Raw genomic sequence first — 20,824 nt, 5'->3', positions numbered from 1 at the left:
AGAGGCAAAAGAATGGCTTTCTTAAATAAAAATAAAATGGTCATTTTATAAGAGAGAGGGGTGCTAATTGTACCCTCCGCCAGGTGGTTTAGAGATATTTTTTCTTTTTTATTATTAAATGAAAAATTATGGGGAAAGGTTTCGTGTAAGGTTGTGCACCATGCACGACCATGTACAAAACCGTTGGATGAGAGATGAAGTCTGTAGTGCACCCCCTCAATTCAATCCGACGGCTGTACACGACCGTGCATACAACCTTTTACCAAAAATTATTCCCCAAGTAGGTTCTTTGCTTCTAGTCCTATAAAATGTTTCCTTTTCCATGGATTGTTTATCTGGTACACCGTTTTGTATTGACCGTTTACTTATCCTTGGGCCTTATCCTAACTCAGGCCCAGCCCAGCCTGACCTTGGACCTCAAAATATCAGCCCAAATCCACCATATAGGCTGAAAAGCTCAACTCAAGCCTTGTTCAGGCTCAAGGTGGCACCCTATTATTCTGTATCATATCGATATCGATATTGACGGTAATCGATATGGCAACGGTACTGATACGGCTCCTTCCAATGCCTAGGGGGCATCCAATGGTTGGGTTGTGCTACACACATCCCAGTACATGCTACTTAGCAGTCCATAATCGAGATATGTGTAGCACAACCTAGCAGTTGGATGCCCCACTGGGCACTCCTTGGGCGATGGGCTCCCTGAAGAGGAGCTCGATGCTACTGATGCCTATAACCCTACATAAAACCATGGATTGAGCTCCTCTCCAGTGAGCCCAACGCCCAGGGAGTGTACAGGGGGCATTCAGTTGTTGGGTTGTGCGACACACATCCTGACGACTGATTGGGCATGCGTCCAAATATGTGCTACACATCCCAGCCCTCGGATGGAATCGTTATTACCTCCAATTCAAAAGTCCGCTCCAATTCCCTCCAATCCCTCACATAGGAGCCGAAATGACCACCTTCCCCACTGCCCAAGGTGGGCTAAGGTGGTCATTTATGCTCTTCTATGAGGGATTGGAGGGAATTGAAAGAGACAACGAATTGGAGGTGATAAAAATTCCCTTAGAATCCCCCATTGGGCATTCCCTGGGCGCTAGGCTCCCTGGAGAGGAACCGGCCGGATCCTTTTACCATACAGGTTTGCAAATTGCAATTAAAAACTCAAAAAAACTTTGAACGCCTCTGGGCGGAAAGGGATATGACGATATGTCATATGTTGCTTGTGTTTCTGGGTCCCACGTTTGATGGGAAGGTTTCTCACTCAAGATGAAAGCGCCAACGTCAAGACAACCTTAGCGGGAATTTTTGAAAGTCGTTTCTTTTCCAAACGACAACTGTCTCACGCCATCCCACCCCGATAAACGGCCATCGAGAGGCCACGCCTCGCCGCATCAGATCTGACACGTGTCTCAATCTCTGTCGAATAACCATTCGACATTCTGACTTGGATGTCAGGATATGTGGTCCATCCTCATTGGGAGGCGCGGATTTTGGATGTCACTTAATACTCGTGGCATTATTTTATTCCAATATTCAATTATTTTCCCCTTTTTGGTATAAAGCGAAGTGTATTTAAAGGATAATATCTTATGGACTATAGTTTACTTTTTTTAATTGCAATTATTATAGTGTACTTAAACAAGCAAATCTATTCTTAGTCAACAGTAACCACTAATTAGTAGTTAAAAATATAATGTCTTTGATTTCATTATAATTTTATGATTCTATCTGAGCGGTTACTTGACAAAGTTCACGAAACAGGCCAAGCCCCACGCTCGGCTCGTGATGGAGCCGTTCTTTTTGTAGCACGGGAAATCCGAATTCCTTATTCTTTTTCTAAGACTATAAACCCATCAATCGAGATCGTCTACGGTGCTCTGCCCAGAGTGGCTTGAGCGGCGCACAAACAGGGTGTCCTGCAATGACCATCTTACCCCCACTCGAGCAAGGTGCTCGGGCAGGGGCAAGGCGATCATTGCAGGGCAACCTGTATGTGCATCGCTCAGCCCGTGGCACCGTAGAAGATCAAGGTCCTAAACTCATTTCACTGCTAAATTTTCAGTAGAAAAAAAGTAAAAGGGAAGGTGGCAAAAAATTCAAAAAAATTTATGATATTTTGCCACAAGTAATAACGGCATCACGATTTTAGGTATTGGTATTAGAATCAGTATGATACTGTCAATACATATTGATATTACTGGCAGAGATCCACCACATTCTAATATGAAGTTTGGTGCATCTTAAAGTAAATACAAATCGTTATAACCTCTAAACATCAAGTGCAATTTGCGGATCCAATGCAACCATAATCAATTGATTGGATCGAAAAGTTCAACCGAGATCAACCACTTCTGATCACATTCAATTAGAATTATATCACATCCTCAAAACCATGTTTCTAGGTTTGGCGGCATCTATGCATCTTAAAACCCCGCATTCAAATGTGTACATTTAACATACAATCAAAAGATTATGTGCCGTAGAAGAGCATTTATTTAAAAAAAAACACACACTGTTGTTTAACCGTAAAGCATGAAGGACATTTATGAAAACAAAAAGACACTATGTATCACCCGTTTATGTTAAATAAGGGATATAGGAATCCATATTAGATTTTACCATAAAAAAATAGGAATCAGTATGATATATTGTATGAGATGGATTTATCCTTATTTTCATTGAAAATAATTTTTTTTACCATATTACCCTTGGTTCGTATTGATCTACTAATACGGGATCCACCAGGAATCAATAGATCCGATACCAATTACTAAAACCATGGCTCGAAAATTTCTGGTGTATTGGCTTATGACAATTGACTAGGGTCCACTTAGAAGCTGCCTGACCTAAGTCGAGAGAGCCGAAGCCGTCGGGTAAGTTGAAAGGTAGCAATTTTCACTTCCCTTATATAGAAAAGACAATTAAATTCGATTTTTTTTTTGGTAAACCAATTAAATTAGACTTAGACATACTTGTGGTTATTAGAGGGTAACTAAAAGGGTACTATAAAAGCAAAGGAATTGCGTTATTTGGTGAGAATTTTTCATCCTCAGTCTCTCTTCCATTTCGCTTTTCAGCTGGTTGGAGGAAATCTTGCAGCATCAGTTGCGCTAAAAAGTAGAAAAAAAAAAACCCTAGGAGTGCAGAGTGCTCACAGGGAAAAACAGAAGCAAAGAAAAGAGGAAGAGAGAAGGGAAAATCATTTTTACAGAATATTAATCTCAGTTCTGATGATTTCGTGTACAGAATCATCTATTTATATTCGTTTCATTTGATTTAGAAACAGACATATTCTGTGAGGAGGAAGCTCAGAAGCTGTAATGCAGTAGAACTTTAATGGCGGATGAGTAGAACGGCAGTGGAACCTGCTGTCTAGACTTCTAGTTGTAACTATTATTTTCTATTTGGTTTTCCGCGGATGAGTAGTCTCAGTATTGAAGTTATTGATTTATCTTCCATGTTTTGCCAATCGGGAGTTCCAACGAGTTAGGTTTTCATAATTTGCCGACATAAAAGTGCTTATTTGGTTTGGAGATCTGAGAAGCTTCTTGAAGGTAAATGCTCGCCAGATCTTGTTTTCCTTGGTTGTGTAACTACCTTATGCTGCTGTAAAGTTTGAATTATGTGTTTGTGTAGTAATTTATGGGCCTTTCATAAATTTCGTTTTATTTTTCTTTCTCCTCGGCAACATTTAAGCTCGTTAGTGCGAGCTCTGGAGTTAGTATGCCTTTTAGACTTCATTACTCGCGAGCCCTGAGCTGGCAAATTAGGATATTATATTGCTTTGTTAGTTGACGAGCGGTACTTTTTCTTCCACTTCCATGATCTGTACTCTTTCTTAGTTTTTTTAATTTGCTTTCCTGCACTCCCCCTCTTTCCTTTTAGTAAGCGAGTAATTTTTTTACCATATAAAATAAACTATACATAATCAGATTTTTCCTGTAACGTGTAGTTGCATCTTGCACTAGTTTGATACTGGAGATTTTATGTTTTTGTGACTTGTATATTGTCCCCACTCCTGTACTTAAATTAATTGAATATTGATTCAGATTCTCTGATTGTTTTACTTCTCATCCTTCAGTTCATGTCTGATGAAATTCATTTTTGTAGGGGAAATTTTTGCTTTTTTATTATAGTTGAATTTATATGCTGCTGCTTCATGTCTTTTTATGTTATTTGGAACATATTTGTTCTATTAGTCATTGGAATTAATTCCTTTTCAGCATTGAAACTGTATCCTTTTGTCGCTTTTTATCTGCTTTTGTTAGTGTTTCTCATGGTTAGTTGATGACCCTAATTTATTTTCTTTATTGCTTTTGCGTTTTACAACAGCAAGGACATGTGAGTCTTGTACATGATTAGCATGACTGTACTAACTCCTTTAGAATATCCCTGTTGTATAATATTAGTTCCACTTATCATGCTTTGCTGTTGTTTTCATCATATATCTTCTTATTTTGGTTCATTTTCTTTTACTTTTATTATTAATATTTTGTCTTCATAAGGATCCATGTAGCGGACCACATATAGTTGGGATAAGGATGGGTTGTTGTTGTTGTATCTTCTTATTTTGGTTTTTCTAGTATATTAGTTGTGCTCTCCGTGAACAAACAACTTTAACTTTGGGGGGGGGGGGGGGTAACCTTTACTCGTACCCTAACCGTTTAGCTAGGTGGCTTAGGCCCCCTTTACTTACCGTTCCTGTTTTCTTATATGGTAGAAATTCTTAACCCTACCCTCCTAAACTAGTGGCGGATAAATGGGTAAAGGGATACCCATTGCCACCCTTAATTCAGATTGCTATTTTCCTGGTCTACTGAAATGTCGATGGCAACAAGCCACTTGCATCATAAACATGGGCATTACAATAGATCCGATAAATCCATGCAATTGTCTTGTCCCCCCCCTCCCCCCCCCCCCCTAAAAAATTATCATAATGGTTAAATCTCGTCCTTAAATGATCTAGTACTCCTCCTCCCAAAACAAACACACCCCCACGGGAAAAAGGGGGGGAAAATAAGCAAAAGATCTGCAAGTGGGTAGACGTGGTTGTGATCCTTGGCTCGATCCATGTCCCAAAATTACGGGACATAAAAATATCCACCAATCCCAAGGATCCATAGGCTTAATTATGGATCCAATAAGGAAGCATTTAAGTTATTTAGACTTCGATTTTGAATTTAATTAAGATCTTGTATATCTAGATTCTAGATCCCGATATATATAAAGCGAGAGAAACCCCATTCCTCTCTTTCCTTTTTGTGCCCCCATGTTGCCACATGGGAGGGTCATGGGAGGCATAAAAAGGGGGATCCTATCAACTTGTTCCAACCTAGGATAATAAGTTCATGAGCTTGGTCTTACTTCACCGTCGAGAAACAAAAGTAAGACTTCCATCTCCAAGCTTAGCTTAAATGTGGCATTTTCCCAAGGGTGTCCTAAAGTTCCTCCACCGAACTGTAGTACGAAATCATCCCCAAAGATCTCGGTCAGAGCAGGCATTTGCCAAACATATATGACCCCAGAAGCCATGGGCAGAACACCTGGTAGAGAGACCCAATCTTGAGTGAAATAAATACATCGACTTTGGTCTTTATACATATATATATATATATATATATATATATATATATATATATATATATATATATATATATATGCATAATGTGTGCAATATATTTGCTTTATATACACAGTAGGATCTCATTCTTTACTTGGCCCAATCCTTTCCTTTTACTTTATATTAGAAATAGTAAAATGACAAGATTGGGCTGAGTTTAGTTGCAATTCAATTCAGGGAGCAAAGAGTAATTACTAGATTACAATGTATCCATTGCTGGGAATGTGAATTTGATCTCCTTCGGTACCTCATAAGCTGCACCTAGCTCAGGGCTCCATTTTCTAGACTCACGGATAATTTCATTACCTTCATGAGCAAGATCACTTTCCTTATTACAAGCTTGTACACATGCTTTTAGGGCTACTCGATTAGCTACAGAACCTGGTGCACTTTCCAAAGGGTGTCCTAAAGTTCATCCACTAAACTGTAGTACAAAATCATTTCCCCAAAGATCTTGGTCAGAGCGGGCGTATGCCAAACATGAATACCCCCAGTAGCCACGGGCAGAATACTTGGTAGAGAGACCCAATCTTGAGTGAAATAAATACCGTGACTTAGAAGAACTGGTCAGGACAAAGTTTTTTTTTTTTAAAGTTTCCTTTTGTAAAATTTTCTAATATAGCTTGTTATTATCCCATTTGAGTCTCTGATTTTAGTATTCTCTCAAGAGTTTTCCTTGTAGAGTAATTTTCAGTATAGATTGATACTTTATTTTTTTTTGGAGCGGAGGCTCCACATCTATAGTGGAATCTCATAATTCAAGTATGCTACCCATATTCCATATGAGTTCCTAAATCCTGTCTCCACCTTTCCAGGTGAAAATTGCAGAAACTTTTTGGCATTATAAGGCTTGGTTCATGTATGTTCTGATCTTGGTAACATTAGCAGCATCATGATATCTCAACAGAGCATGGAGAATGCTATCAGCACGCATTGAATGAAATGAAGACCATACAGGTGCAAGTCTTATACTATTATATTGATCTTCTTTAGACCAATTAATTTATCCAGCATTTGAATATTTTCTGTTTCTAACCTTCTCTTGTTGATATGTGAATTACTTATGTGAAGAATAATACCATATTATTCTTAAGGAGTGAACGTGTTACTGGCCCAAATCAAAATTGAATTCTGATATGAAGATTTTTAATTCCTGCTAATTGGACCCATTTGCTGCAACCAATAATCTAATATTTTTTAATGTTATAAATAGCTAGAAAGTTTAAATTTGATGTTAAAATGTAGATTTTGAGTCTTAAATTCTTGTGTGACTGAAAAATATAATTTATTTGACTTAATATTCGTGCTAGATGATATAGGCATGCTTTTAGACCTCGTTAACAAGAGTTACAATAATTTGTTTTTTCCTCCCATCTTTTTATCATTTTTCTCTGAACGTATTTTCTTACCTTAATTCCATACCTCTAAGTTGAAGAGAACATCCACAGGATTCACAGAGCACACCAGAAGTACAATCCTCAACACAAGTGTCGCATGAGTCACACAGTGATCAACAGAATAATACAACAGCTGAGGCTCCCACAGCAGACTCAGGCTCAATAGCCCTTTCAAGCAGTGATAACAGGAAGGTTTCACGTCAAGATATTGAATTTGTAAGACAACATGTTCTTAATAGTCTGTTGATGACTTGTACCTATATATTTATTTTCAAAATGGAAATCAACTGAACCATTCCTGTCTTAATTTAATTGGGCTCCCCGAAATGGTTATTTCAGGTCCAGAATTTGATAGAACGGTGCTTACAGTTGTATATGAATAGAGATGAAGTGGTTAAAACCCTATTGCATCGAGCAAAAATAGAGCCTGGATTTACCACTCTTGGTAAGTTAGTTAGATTTATTTCTAGTAGACTCAACTCAAGTCTGGATCACACTTGTTACCATTTCTACATTTTATTCCAAATCAATGAGCAATTAAATGAATGAGTTCTAATCCTTTCAGTATATAAACCAGAAGTGGTAGTATGTAACTTTGCTCTCTATTGGTTTGCTCATCATTGTTCTGTCTCTGGAAGAGTTCTTTGAGGAAAAACAAGCAGCTATTTTACAGTGTGCATGAGCTTTTAATAGCTGGCCTAATCTACACATTAGTCAAGGAACCTTTTTAGCAGCAGCAAAGCCTATAAAATATAAATCGGGAATATATTTTTAGTTTTCTTCTTTTTAGGGGGGGAGGGGAGTAAGTTGAAACTGTTGAAATTACATGAGGGGAAAGGGCAAATAGAGTGGGCCCGTGGATCTCAGATGATATGGCCGTTCTGGAACATCTGTCAAACAGGGGCTCTCTATCTGTGATGTGTGTCACCCTTGCAAAATCAGCCAAGTTTATTTCTTAAATTCAAAAGTCTCTGGAGGACTGAAGCACTATGCAATGTGGTAAAGAAACCCTTTGTTTTTTTGTCCATTTTTGAATTAGAAAAATTCAAATGTTGGCTGCAACACCAAACTTGAATATTCACCAATTGAGGTGATTTTATTAATTGAGTTTCACCATAAAAATGGACACAGCCAATCCAAACGGTTAGAAAAAGAATAGAAAGGGCAATGTAGCTGGGTCTTCTCTTTTTCGGTAGTACACCTTGAGTTTAGTTAATCCTTTTCTACCTGCTACGAATTTAATTCTTTATTGCATATTTTTAGTTGCAAGAACTTGGCTGATGCCTCTCTCTATCCCCCCGCCCCCACCTGGTTTTAATTCAGTATGGCAGAAATTGGAAGAAGAAAATGCTGACTTCTTCAGGGCATATTACATTAGGCTAAAGCTGAAAAAACAGATCATCCTGTTCAATCATTTACTTGAGCATCAGTACAATCTGATGAAGTACTCTGGACCTCCAAAAGTTCCATTGGCTTCGATACAGAACGGGATTCATCCCATGCCTGGTAAGTTATCATTTCAGATTCTCCATTATGTTGAAAAGCTAAAATACTTAAATAGATTAGCAGCAACCTTTTTTTCTGGTTACCTGTCCATTACAGTTATTAAAATTACCAAACTGCATCTGAGTGATTCACAAAAATTAAACCGAAACTGCAAAGCATAAGACTCTTCAACTGGTTTTCACTAGGTTTTGCATGAAGTGATTTATATTGGGTAGGACAACCTGATTTTACCAGGCTGGTCATGCTATGTTCTTTCTGGTTCCCATTTTTCTTGACAATTTAATAGTCCGTTGTCCATTTAATTTTGAGAGGATCTTCGTATGCAGGGTTTACACTTGTATCCCTTTATCTAATGGTTCTCTTACCTCAGATCATGTAGGGGTTGTTGGCCAAGTGAAGTGATTGTTCTGTTTGATTCAACTTTTACAGAGAAACACATTTATCTCAAGGATTAGGTGTTTGGACCCTTTGTTGCTTTGATTTTCTAATTATAGGGTGCTCTTCTCATCTATAGAAATTCTGTGGTAGTCCAAATTTAAAATTTATTATGAAGTTCATTATTATCATTTTTATTCAATGCCAATTTATTTGCAGTGCAGTTAACAACTTACCTATGGGGTATCCAGTTCTACAGCCACCTACGATTCCAGCAACAGGCCAACCTCATCTTGATTCCATGGGCTGTGGGCTATCCAGCTGCCATGTGGTTAATGGAGTCCCCGCCCCAGGCAATTTTCATCCCATTCGAATGAATTCTGGGAACGGGTGAGAATTTATATTCATCTTCCCTTGATTTGGTCTGTTTCATAAATAACATCATTCTGTGTTTGGTACTTGATTTTATTTATTATCAGTTATAATTTTGGATCATGGAACATGTGGTGATGTTATATGGTTACATTATGATTGTGGGAATATAGGGGTATTCGACAGTTTTCGTTTCAAGTATTCTATAATTAATTTCATATTTTATATCGGTATAAGTAATTATATTCACTTAAGGCAGAGATAAAATTACACATAGTTATGTGAATTTGTAACTAAGTTATTTGCATTGTCTTTACTCCATCCCACAGAGACCATCCTTCTACTAAATAAATGGCCAGTCCGTCCCATTTTTATCTGTCCCAGATTTTTGCCCATTTCATGCATTAAGTAATGGACTATTAAGAAGTTTAACAAATTAACCCATGCATTTATTGCCCTAATTGATTTTAAAAGCAAAATTCAAGAAAGTATATATAAGTAGTGAAAGGGCAAGATTGAAATAGAATAGGCCTGGGGGCGGGGGAGTTAATGCTTTAACTGCGCATTCTTAATATTTCAGATACTGAGGGAGGAGTATTATGTTTAGCTTAGTGATGGTCTAAATTTGTCATAAAAAACATGTATACTGGTGTTGCGAGTGAGATCAATTTTGTTTATGAAGTTTATTGTGTTACTTTACCTGTTATCTTGAGTTTAGGATTAGTTTAAGGTTATCTTATATCATACAAGTATATAAGCACTATGGAAACAGATTAAATTATTTATAAGGCAAAATACTGGTGTCAAAAAGTTGTTGTTTTTCCTGAAACTCACAGGACTGCTTTTTCCCTGAGTTAAGCCTGGGGTCCTGGGGACATGCTTGGAATTTTAAATCAGGGTGGAAATGTAATTGTTAAAATCCAGTTTCAGAACCTGTTGATGAGGACAAATATTTCTTTTTCTGTCCATTTTGAATTTTTGAGGGCGTAACAGTCATATTATGTGAGGGAAAAGGAGTAACCGAGTAAGTCGTGTGGAACAAGCTACTCCCAATTCCCCCTCCCACTTGGGTTTCCTTGGCGTCTGAAGCTTTCAGCTGTAATCTCCGATATGCTCATTTTATGAACTGCAGACCACTGTCATAGAGCCAAACTAAAAAAGGGAATAGGTGGCCAAACCTGGATTCCCCACTATAACTCATCCCAGAGCTGTTGTGAAATCGAAAGGAACTAGCCATAGCTCTTCAAAGCTGCTATTGTACTATTCGACTGGTTCTATTTTCTGTCTCAGGGCTATGTCATTTAGCTGGGGTTGAAGATGGTTCAACGGTCAGATGGGGAATGCTGCTAATAGCTTTGGCATTCTCAGTTGCAACTTTGGGCCCATGGACTGCAACCCGTAGGCCATTGGATCAAGTCCCCAGTGAGTAAAAAACTTTGACCAGGATTCTGCCATCCCTGTAATTGCTCGCATATACATGTCTTTCAGAGCCGCACACCAAGAGCCAAAGTGAACCCAATTTGATGAGCAAATGGTTTCTGGAATGGTGCGACAAAAGGTGGCAAACCCAACATGCCAGTCTTACAAAGAGGAAAATACCGGCTCTGCCCTTCTGTTACTTCTAGGCAAAAACTTTCAATTGCTTTCTCCAGATTACTAGTTCTACCCTAATTTCAATTTACTCATAGGTAACACAGGGACAAGCGTTGGGATGTGACATCTGGAAAACGGTTGGGACACGAATAAGCATCCTATTTGTATGCATGTGCATGTAGGAGTGGGGGTCGTTAATTTTGTATGTGAAGTTGTGGTGGTGGTAGTTGTTCTTTAATCACGAAATCAAAGAGATTTTTCTATTTGATTCAAATCTTGACATCACTTAGGGTCGACATGTTTTTTTGTCCAATATTTCTTTATCGGCAAGTTTTTTCACATAGAGTCATATTTTGTACTAAACAAACTAAACACGGGTTTTTTTTGTATGGGGGGGGGGAGGAAGGGGTTGATTAGTGAATGAACTACTGTAGTCTGACATGGATATGTTAAATTTCATGTCTTAAGATGTGCCCCTCTTGGAGTCTCATTTGTCAAATAACTTTTGCAACAACCCTTTCTTCCACTCGGAAAAATTGTTCTAGTTTTTGTGCCACTTGTTGCCCAAGTTTATGCAGGCAACCACCTAGATTCCTAGTTTTTGTGTGCGTTGATCAATAAACCTTCAGCTAAATCAATCTAAATAGATAAATGCTACTGGATTTGGTCCTTTGCAATGTTTATTTTTCCCTAGGAGTTAGGGTAAACGTTTTAAGCTTTCACTAGCGCAATGTAACATCTTATCCATGATTCTTGCACCTCTGGTTGGTGTTTGACATGTAAATCAAGGTATGTTTCATTAATGCAGTTTAACATTTTATCCTTTTATCTGGCACTCTTAGTTGGTGTTCGACACATAATCATTAATCAAGATAACTCAAAAAAGAGTGTTTTATATGTAAAAGTTAATACTGAGGATTAAGCAATGCATGATTTGGAATACGAGGCATAAGGTGCAAGATAAATTTGACTTGGACATGGTCAGAACATTCTAGGGTGATAAAAATTGATCCCAATTTTCTGTCTAGTCAGATGCCATTTGTTTTGCTCACTGGAAGCTTTTCTAACAAAAGTTCCTTTGTCTTTGAAGTACGGTGATGGAGACTGGTGCAGCTGAAGTTTCCCATGTTATCCCTCCAAGTAGTGCCATGTCATCCATGTCAGAGATGGCTGTGAGTCCTCCATCAGTTGCATCTAGTGGTCATTTTCCCTTCACGCCATCAGAGATGTCAGGAATGGGTGTGGAGGCTTCAGCATTGGAAAGTGCGTTTACATCCGATGTCACGAGTTCAGTAGGGTTGCAACTAGGACCAGATGCTGGAGTTGGAAATTCTAGGGATTGCCTTCGATCATTGGCTCAGATCCCTTGGAATTTCAGTCTTTCAGATCTTACAGCAGATTTGTCGAACTTGGGAGGTAATCTCGCAGACTTCTTTCTGCATAAAAAATGGTTAGATGTTACAATATTCGGCCTTTTATAAACAGTAGGAAAAATCAAGAGAGAGAGAGAGAGAGAGAGAGTGGGCAGAATACAGTACCTACTTGATTCCCTACTTTATTTTATAAAAGGGCAAGAGATCACTGCCTGGTCGTGTGGCCCCTGCACCAGTGTGGAGCCAATGAGAGCGTGCACAGGGGTATCAACATGGATGTGATTTTTTATTTCATTGGGGGTGGAGTGGAAATTTTGCGCTCTCCTGAGTCTGGGTGCAGGAACCACGTGACCAGGCAGCGGTCTTTTTCCCTTTATAAAATAACCAATAAACAATGGAATTACAATAATGCCCTTATGACTAATGGGCATATTAACAGGCTTTGTGTTCCCCTTCTGTATATTATCATGTTTATTGGGACAATTGGTACATTACTAGGACATGGCTTCAGCCGGGCAGGGCTAGGGTTGACGCACTGTATCTTACCATGTTCAGTGAAACGGTACAGTACAAGGGATGCAATTCGGAGTTCGGACCAGCCTTGGCCCAAGTTTTTTAGCATAGATTCTAATTTTGCTAAAACATTTCTACACAAAATTGTTAATGTCTGTTAAAACCTCTGTTTTTTTACGTTATGATATTTTGCACTCTTAAGTTGAAATGATATGGTGTTTCGTCTTCTCATCCTCATTGAAATAAGTGTACCCATAGTTTTTATATACATCTTCTATTATTTAGTATTTTGCAGTATTATATATATTTGTCGGACTGTTAAACAAATATTTATGTCCATGAATGTATTTAAGTAGGATTGAAGCTGAGCCTGAAGCCTCAACCCTAACCCTGACCTGGCCTGACCACAGGTTGAGAAGGGTTTCCTAGCATGGAAACCAAGGCAATCAGTGAAAGCTTACTTCCTTAGTTTTCTTTCCTATTTGAAGATATGGTCAGATCCTATTGTTAGAGTTCTTATTTTGTTTCATACTGTTTTCTTGCTTAAGGATGTGCTCTTTTATCATGGCATCATATCAAACTAACAGATTGAACTATTATGATATAGTTTTGCATTACAGACATACATTCTTGCATCCCAAATGATTGAATTAGAACTGGAAAAATTTATAGATGTTAATACCCCCCCCTTTTTTTTCTTCTAAATTGGATATTTGAAATTGTTTGTAGATCTTGGGCCTCTGGATAATTATCCTGGCTCCCCTTTACTGCCATCAGATTCAGACATTTTGCTTGATTCTCCAGAGCAAGATGATATAGGTAATGAAACTTTGCTTGATTTTCAAATCTTTTCTTACTTTACGTAAGGCCTTGTTCTTCTAGTTGAAAACCAGCCTTATGTTAATAACTTGATTGCAGTTGAGGAGTTCTTCGTTGATCCTGTCCCTGGGCCATGCTCTCAGTCAGATGAAGAGAAATCGTAAAGGCTGCTTAGAAGTGAAGTACAGTTCTCTTATCACAGATAATTTAATTTCCAGTCAATAATTTAGTAGCCTCGAGAAGTCTTCTTTTTGGGTAGGCAAATGATTATGCATATTCATAAAATATTAAACAAATTAGCTATGTAGCTATTTGAATTTGGTCCATCAGCTTGTCAATAGGAAGCTGGTCATTGTTATAGATAGATTTTTGGTGGACATTCAATAATGTTAGTTGAGAAGCGAAAGCTCCTTAGTTTTTACCTCATAATAAATTCATTTTATTAACCTGTAAATCATCCATCTTTGTTTTCACTGTTAAGGCCTGTAACTCACTTATCTAAGTGCTAGATGATACAAGGAAAATTAGTTTGATTGAACTTTTAAACAATACCCCCACAGATTTTACTGAAGTTATCATGTAGGGAACTAAAATAACTTTATTTCTGGATTCATCCAGCCAACATTATGCTGAAGCTAATTCTACATTGTGTGAAACTGTGAATACCCCACAGGATGAGGTTAATGCGGAACCTGATATTGTAGAAATAGTTCTTTAGAGGCTTCATCCTGATTAGTTTAGATCTCACTGATTGCCTGGTACCACAGGTATTTATTATTGTTCTGTTGCTTGAGACTTATTTGCCAAAATTTACAAAATTGCATCACTTAATCATTTCTGAATTGCTTATGACATTTTTATACTTTTGTAGAGGGGAAAAAAAGGGTGCTGCAGGGGGTGGGCGTCTCAAATTAGATTTATCAAAAGGGTGTTTGTCGTATGAGAATGCTACAGGGGTGTTCTTGCTAAAGAATTCTAGGAAAACTGAGTTTCAATGGTATATCTACTGAAAATTAAACACTCCCCCCCCCCCCCCCCCCAACCTTTTCCTGTGAAACTAAGTGGTTCTCCATGCATCTACTCTTGCTTTTTTATCCTGTGTAGAGGGTTTGTCTGTTGGCTGTTGCACTTAACCAGACAATAATAAGCATGATTTCCCCTATGCCTCTTTCTATCCTTCTAATTGTGTAGGACTTCAGTTTGCTGGGACAATTATTACCCAAAAAAAGAAGTTTGCTAGGACAATCAGTTGTAGGAAAAACTATGGTGCAAGACTACTGAGTTGTTATTAGAAACCTATTCATAAGCATGGTGAAACCACCTTGATCAAAGCTTTAGAATCATCATACTTAAAAAGATACTTATACCTGCTCATGGATGTACTTCACGGTCTCAGAACCGGTATCGGCTACCAGTGTTACCGATACATATCGGTCTGATACAAGTTCGAATACCGCTACCTAAAACCTTGTACCTGCTTCAGTCTTTATCAATAGTTGGAGACTTTAACCCAGGCCAAGGGCAATTCAGATCCTCGACGGCGCAGCTGCCTTAGCGGCCTGAGTAGTGTAGATACAGCCGTGTGTGCAATGACTGCCTTACCCCTGCCTGAGTGCCTTGCCCGAGTGAGGGTAAGGCGGGCATTGCGCGTGCGGTTGTGTCTGTGTTGCTCAGGCCGTTAGGGCAGCTGCGCCATAGAAGATCTGGATCCGGCCAAGGGTGGGACCTGAAGGATGTTTATTTTTATTTATTTTCCTTTTTGGGTCTCCTTGGCTAAATGAAATGGTGGTATTCCAGGGGTGTTAATACAATTACATACAATTACACCGATGGATAAATTTAAGGGCTCGAGGTCAACCTTTCACAGCATCCTATTTTCTCCAATGGCCTTGCTGATCTCTTCCCCCTGATAGTTTTGATGGAGTTTTCTCATCCAACCAGTGTTTAAAAACCTGGATTAGGAATCTGGATCAGTTCTGGTTCAATTCCGATCCAAATTGATTGGACTGGAATCGGCCCAGAATCAGTGGGAATCAGTTAAAAAACACTTTTTAAGGATAAGAATTTAAAATTTGGCTAAAAACTACTCGAAACCTAGTTTTGTTTGTTTTTTTTGGATTAAGAAGTATAATAGAAGGGGTGGGGGGGGGGGGGAGGGTTGGAAATAGGCCCCAAGGTGGTATAATAGAGGGGGGGGGGGGAGGGTTGGAAATAGGCCCCAAGGTGGTTTGAACGCATGACCTCTTATTTGAGGAGTTGATCTTTTACCAACTGAGCTGACCCTTGGGATCCTAACCCTAGTTTTCATACAGGATCGATCTTATCAGAATTGGGATTGGTGGATTGTCAAACCCTGCTTCCAACTCCTTACGGTCTCCAACGGCATCAGAAATCTTTTTATTTTTGAACATATCCTAGCAGGTTTTGTATATGTTTGGGCTAATGTTTCCACTTTCCGACATTGACAGTGAAAGGAAGCCCATCCACTATAGTGTATGCCTGTATGGGGTTCAGCCGTAGGATCGGCAGTGTTTATTCTTGTACAGATGTGGGACCTAATTAAAACTCCCCTGAATAGTGTGGACCGTTCACCCTTGTCCCGGCAATAAACATATATAGTTAGTAGCAAAAATGTGTTTAAAACGACGTTATAACAGTGTGTAGCCATTTGTTTTTCCAAATATACGGGAAAAAATGTCATGCATTCCTGTTTTAAATGTGTTTAAAATACGTTTCATTTTAAACTTGTTGAACAATGGTTTACTTAATTAATCAAATCACTCTCTATCGATATCCAATCGACTTGTCTTTTATTGATGTAAAGCTGACTTGATGGGTTACATTTCTCATGCGATCACCTTTAATTGATGTTCAATGCATGGACCTCAAAATTGAGCTACAAACTAATGTATGTTGAAAAGGGTTTTTAAAAGGATGACTCCCATCTCCAACTGAAGATGCATCATTCCGGGAGTGTGTTGGTTGTGTTGACAACAATAAACGATGTCATAACCAAGCCACATTGTTCAATAAGACTCTACTTTTTTTGTTGGGGTGTATAAATTTGACATTGTATTGATGATATATGTCTAAGAACTTATAATTGATTTTTGGAATATATATATGCATTAATGTTGGATGTTATAGTTGTTTTGAAACATGAGTTGTAGGTATTCAAATTGTAATTCCTCAATTTATGAGTATATTATTATTTTTTAATCCCGTTTATCTTTTTTTTTTTTAAATCTACACGTTTGAAACTTGTACATTCTGTTTTCATTTTTTATCGTTTTCTAATTTTTTACCCATTCTTTTTTACCATTCAGAGTTTTTCGTCATTTAAAACTTGTACCACCTGCTCTGTTTTTTGTTTTTGTTTTTTTTTTTCGTTCACCTTGAATTTGCCAATCAATTTACCAATGGCAAATTTTTGGTTCCAAAGACTTTCTACCACTTACTACAAGGAAAACTATTAAATGTCGGTACTATAAACATCACCCAATATTAACGGAGGTCATTAAAGTTGATACATTGCGACTTAATGGTTGCGGGTTTGAGTCAAATAACATTCTCTCTGTGAAATGGAGGTAAGGTTGCATACATTATGACACTCTTCAAACCCTGCAATGGTGGGAGTCTCATGCATTGGGTAGGCCTTTTTCTCATACGTCGTCCAATACTTGTGGTTGTACAGCAATCAAGCAAGAACAAACAATCTCATTCTTTGTGGGGGTGCTTGGATTGTTTTCGAGTCAGGTAGATACATGATCGTTAAGTTCCTTGAATTGTAGATCTTTGAACAAAACAGAGACCAACAAACAATTCCAATGGCAACAGGAGCAAGAGGAAGAGAGACTTCCAAACCTGCTAAAGTTTCATATTGTATTTAGTAAGGGAAAAGGTTCTCTGAGCAAGTGGTATAGGGAGAGCGCACCAACGGCATGCGATGAAACACCATTATATATAGGAAGGCAGTGTGGTCATTTCATGTGAGAAGAGAGATAGACAAATAGGTGCTAACATATCATTACTTGACGGCTCAGAGAACCTTTTCACAGTTAGTAATTGAGAAAAAGATCCCCACGTAGGCGATACATGGGACTGCTTTCCCACGTCTTTACATTCTGGCCATATGGACCCTACACTGACACACTCTCCTATGTGACCATGTGAGGCCTCTATTGATAAAACCACTTTAAATAATGTGATTGGTGTGGCATGGTTGATTACCCCACACGAGGCGTGGGAAATCCTTGTCCTTAGTAATTAGTCTTTTCAAATGTTATTTTTTGGGAGTGGGTTCTTTGAGCAAGCGAGAGGTGCATACCAATGAGGTGTGGTAGAATGGTTTCGTAAATAAGAGGGCAGTGAGAACATTTCATGTGAGGAGGATCGATATAAAGGGGGTTGCTAGTGTAGCCTCCCCTAGTGGCTCATGTAACCTTCTCCCTAGTTTTTTATTTCCTTTTTGGGGGAAAAAACATCCTCATGCCTCCCTCACTCTCCTCCTGACCATATGGTCCCTATTGACAAAACCTCTCCCTGACCTGTTGACAAAATTGTTTCACACCGCAATTGATGTGACATGGGAGATTTCCCCTAAATAAGGGGCATGTGAAACTCTTGCCCTAAATAATAGGGAAAAAGATCTGTCCGGGAGTGTGGCATGAATCTATCGCTTTCCTCCCCATGTGAAAAGACATCTCTACCCCCTTGTTTTAAGGAGGAGAGAGATAAACACATGGGAGTGCTGATGTAGGCCACACTTCCGTACCAAAACTGCTTCTCAATTATTATACTTTTCATATGTAATTTTTATTTTTATCAAAAAAAGATTCCTACACTACTAGTGTGGGAAACATTTTCCTCTCTCTCTCTCTCTCTCTCTCCTCTTCCTAACACTCTTTCCTCCTTTATTGGTGTGGCATGAAAAATGTTCCCTGCACTAGCATCATGTGAAACCCTTTCCCTTACATTTCAAATACAAGGGATGGATGCAAAGTAAAGTAATTTTTTAATAACTAAATGGAAAAACATTCTTTGTGAGAAACACTAGGCAACGCCCAGACAGAGTGGGGGCAAAATGACCACCACGCACCCATGAAAGGCGAAAATCCCACCACCCAATGCTAGTGCATGCACTCTCATTGGCTGCCATGTGCACGTGGCCCCTGTGCTCCGTCCTAGAGAATGCTCCCCCTAACTAAATTTAGAATGATTTGAAATTAGTAACACAATCATATTAGATAGTGATTATAAAAAGAGATTGTTAGATTTGATTTAGTTTCACGTCCCTTCCCTTTATTTCCTATGCAACCGGAACTTATGTGAAACATTTAGGATCATACTTATCAAGAGGGATTAGGATCACCTCAACTCTCCAGGTGACACAAGTGTGAGCACAGACAAAATTAGGATCATTCTTATCAAGAAGGGTTAGGATCATCTCAACTGTCCAGGTGATGCAAGAAAAGGGCCAACAATATCAGACCATGGTAGAAATGACTACAGCAACAGCCAACATGCTTCAATATTGGTTTCAGAAACATACTGCCAGCAATCTAAACCCTTCTTGTAACCCTTTCTGTGTGTACGCTCTATGTAACCTTGAGCACAAATACACAATGACATACTCGCCCATTGTTGGAAAACTGGGTGTTTCTGACTTTGACTCAATCCTCTTTAAAATCTGGAGACTCAGACGAGAAACATGGTTAGGGCAAGTTCTCTCTCTCGATCTCTATTGTTTTTTTCTTCAATGAGGAATCGTTCTACGGCATTAAGAATAGCCCGAATTTCACTCTCTGCTTTTTTCTTCATTGAGTCGTCGCTCGACAGCATTATGGAACCAATCTGTACTCATGGGGTGCTTCTGCTTCTGAAAAGAAACCCCCAACAAACCTCTCTCCCTCCCCCGACCTCCTTTTCCAAGTCCACAACAAAACTGGTAACCAAAACAAGGAGCTCGAGGGCTATCCTTCACCTTCCTCATCTGCAACCTAACCTTAGCCTAGTCAAGCGAGAGTTGAGGTTGCTTAGTGGAGAACATTTCCTTCGACCACATGTTAGTCTGGATGAAAAAGCTCAACCCTAAAATCAAGAGTCGAATCCAACCATCTACCACCGACCCCCCAACTCCTCCGGCAACTTCATAGACCAGTTCCACTTTATCGATCATGATCTCAGTCACTCCTTCAAGCCATCTTTGACCGATGGTGTGCTTTGGTTCCAACGTCAACACAGCCCAACCAGCTCTATGTTCAACCCACAATCTCTCATGGTGTAACGAGCATAGCGCTTCTCTTCTCTCAAAGGGTAACTCATGCTTTCACAGATCTGTTGTTCTTATACAACAAGAACAACAAACTCAACCTTATCCCAACTTAATGGGGTTGGCTACATGGATCCAAACAAAACAAAATAGGGAAAACTGAAGTCTAAACAGAAAAGGGGAAAGGAGTTTTGTTATATTCTCCCAAAATTCTCCAAATTGGGTCACTTAAAGTTAGAAAATGTTTTCAATCTATTCTCAACCAGGAAATTCAATCTTGTCTCTTCTCCCATTGAACTGACCACATCACAATAATGTGTTGAGTTCCCCCCCCCCCCCCTCCCCCTCCCCCTCTCCTCTCCTCTTTCTTCTGAACTACAATTTGTAGTTAACAGGAAACCAAATTCTCCAAATTGGGTCACTTGATCTCGCCTCTTAAACCCAACATCTAAGTTCCATAGCGCTACAGCGGTGGCGCATTGTCCCCATACCCTGGTTGTCGGTTGTCAATGTGGGTACCCTGATATTTTCTCAGGGTTCCAACTTTCAGAAGGGAATTCAGAGAGAAGACTAGTAGTCTTTAGGTTGAAAATCATGTCAATGGCGATGTCTTAGATACTCCCACACAACTGCCTCAGATTCTGATGGCAATGAGATCAAGGACTTTGGCTCAGAATTCCATCTCCGATCTTACAAAATTTTCATCCTCTCCAGGCTCCAGAAGCACCACTCCCAGGAAGCGTTCTCTGCTAGCATCAGCACCATGAACCTAGAGTGATCATGTCTAGACAGGCATAGAGAGCAGCTGGGTAAGGAAGAGCAATCAGACGGATTCAGCTTCACTGATGCGCCACCAGATATGGTGGTGGTGGTACCAATGCTGGCAGCAGTGGTGTTGCTTCATATGTGACGCCTGGCTAGAGACAGAGAGAGAGAGAGAACCCGACAAAGTGAATTTCTTATACCAAGTCGCTTG

At 39.1% G+C, this 20,824-nt stretch overlaps 1 protein-coding gene across 3 annotated transcripts; it reads left to right on the top strand.

Annotated features, from left to right (window-relative positions):
* The first annotated feature begins 3,056 nt into the window (after positions 1-3,056).
* On the top strand, positions 3,057-14,124 carry LOC122671866. 3 transcript variants are annotated; one of them, XM_043869328.1, is made up of 9 exons: positions 3,057-3,563; positions 6,445-6,586; positions 7,078-7,242; positions 7,366-7,471; positions 8,350-8,532; positions 9,132-9,297; positions 11,963-12,288; positions 13,488-13,577; positions 13,677-14,124. In XM_043869328.1, exons 2-9 carry the CDS (start codon positions 6,572-6,574, stop codon positions 13,739-13,741), a joined length of 1,116 nt encoding a protein of 371 aa, XP_043725263.1. In that variant the 5' UTR covers positions 3,057-3,563; positions 6,445-6,571; the 3' UTR covers positions 13,742-14,124. The 3 variants fall into 3 exon arrangements, with proteins under 3 accessions (XP_043725263.1, XP_043725281.1, XP_043725272.1); XM_043869346.1 differs by lacking the exon at positions 6,445-6,586; XM_043869337.1 differs by lacking the exon at positions 3,057-3,563 and having other exon boundaries at positions 6,427-6,586.
* Positions 14,125-20,824: the final 6,700 nt, after the last annotated feature.

The sequence above is a fragment of the Telopea speciosissima genome, chromosome 1 (genome assembly GCF_018873765.1).
Source record: "Telopea speciosissima isolate NSW1024214 ecotype Mountain lineage chromosome 1, Tspe_v1, whole genome shotgun sequence".
Lineage (NCBI taxonomy): Eukaryota > Viridiplantae > Streptophyta > Magnoliopsida > Proteales > Proteaceae > Telopea > Telopea speciosissima.
The sequence above is the reverse complement of the archived record's forward strand: the minus strand, read 5'-3'. Positions and strand labels throughout refer to the sequence as shown.

Bases quoted from the DNA above. Each gene is read 5' to 3' on its own strand.
- LOC122671866 (XM_043869328.1), top strand. The intron at 7,243-7,365 runs GTAAGACAACAT...TGGTTATTTCAG, and splicing joins CACGTCAAGATATTGAATTT to GTCCAGAATTTGATAGAACG. The intron at 9,298-11,962 runs GTGAGAATTTAT...TTGTCTTTGAAG, and splicing joins CGAATGAATTCTGGGAACGG to TACGGTGATGGAGACTGGTG.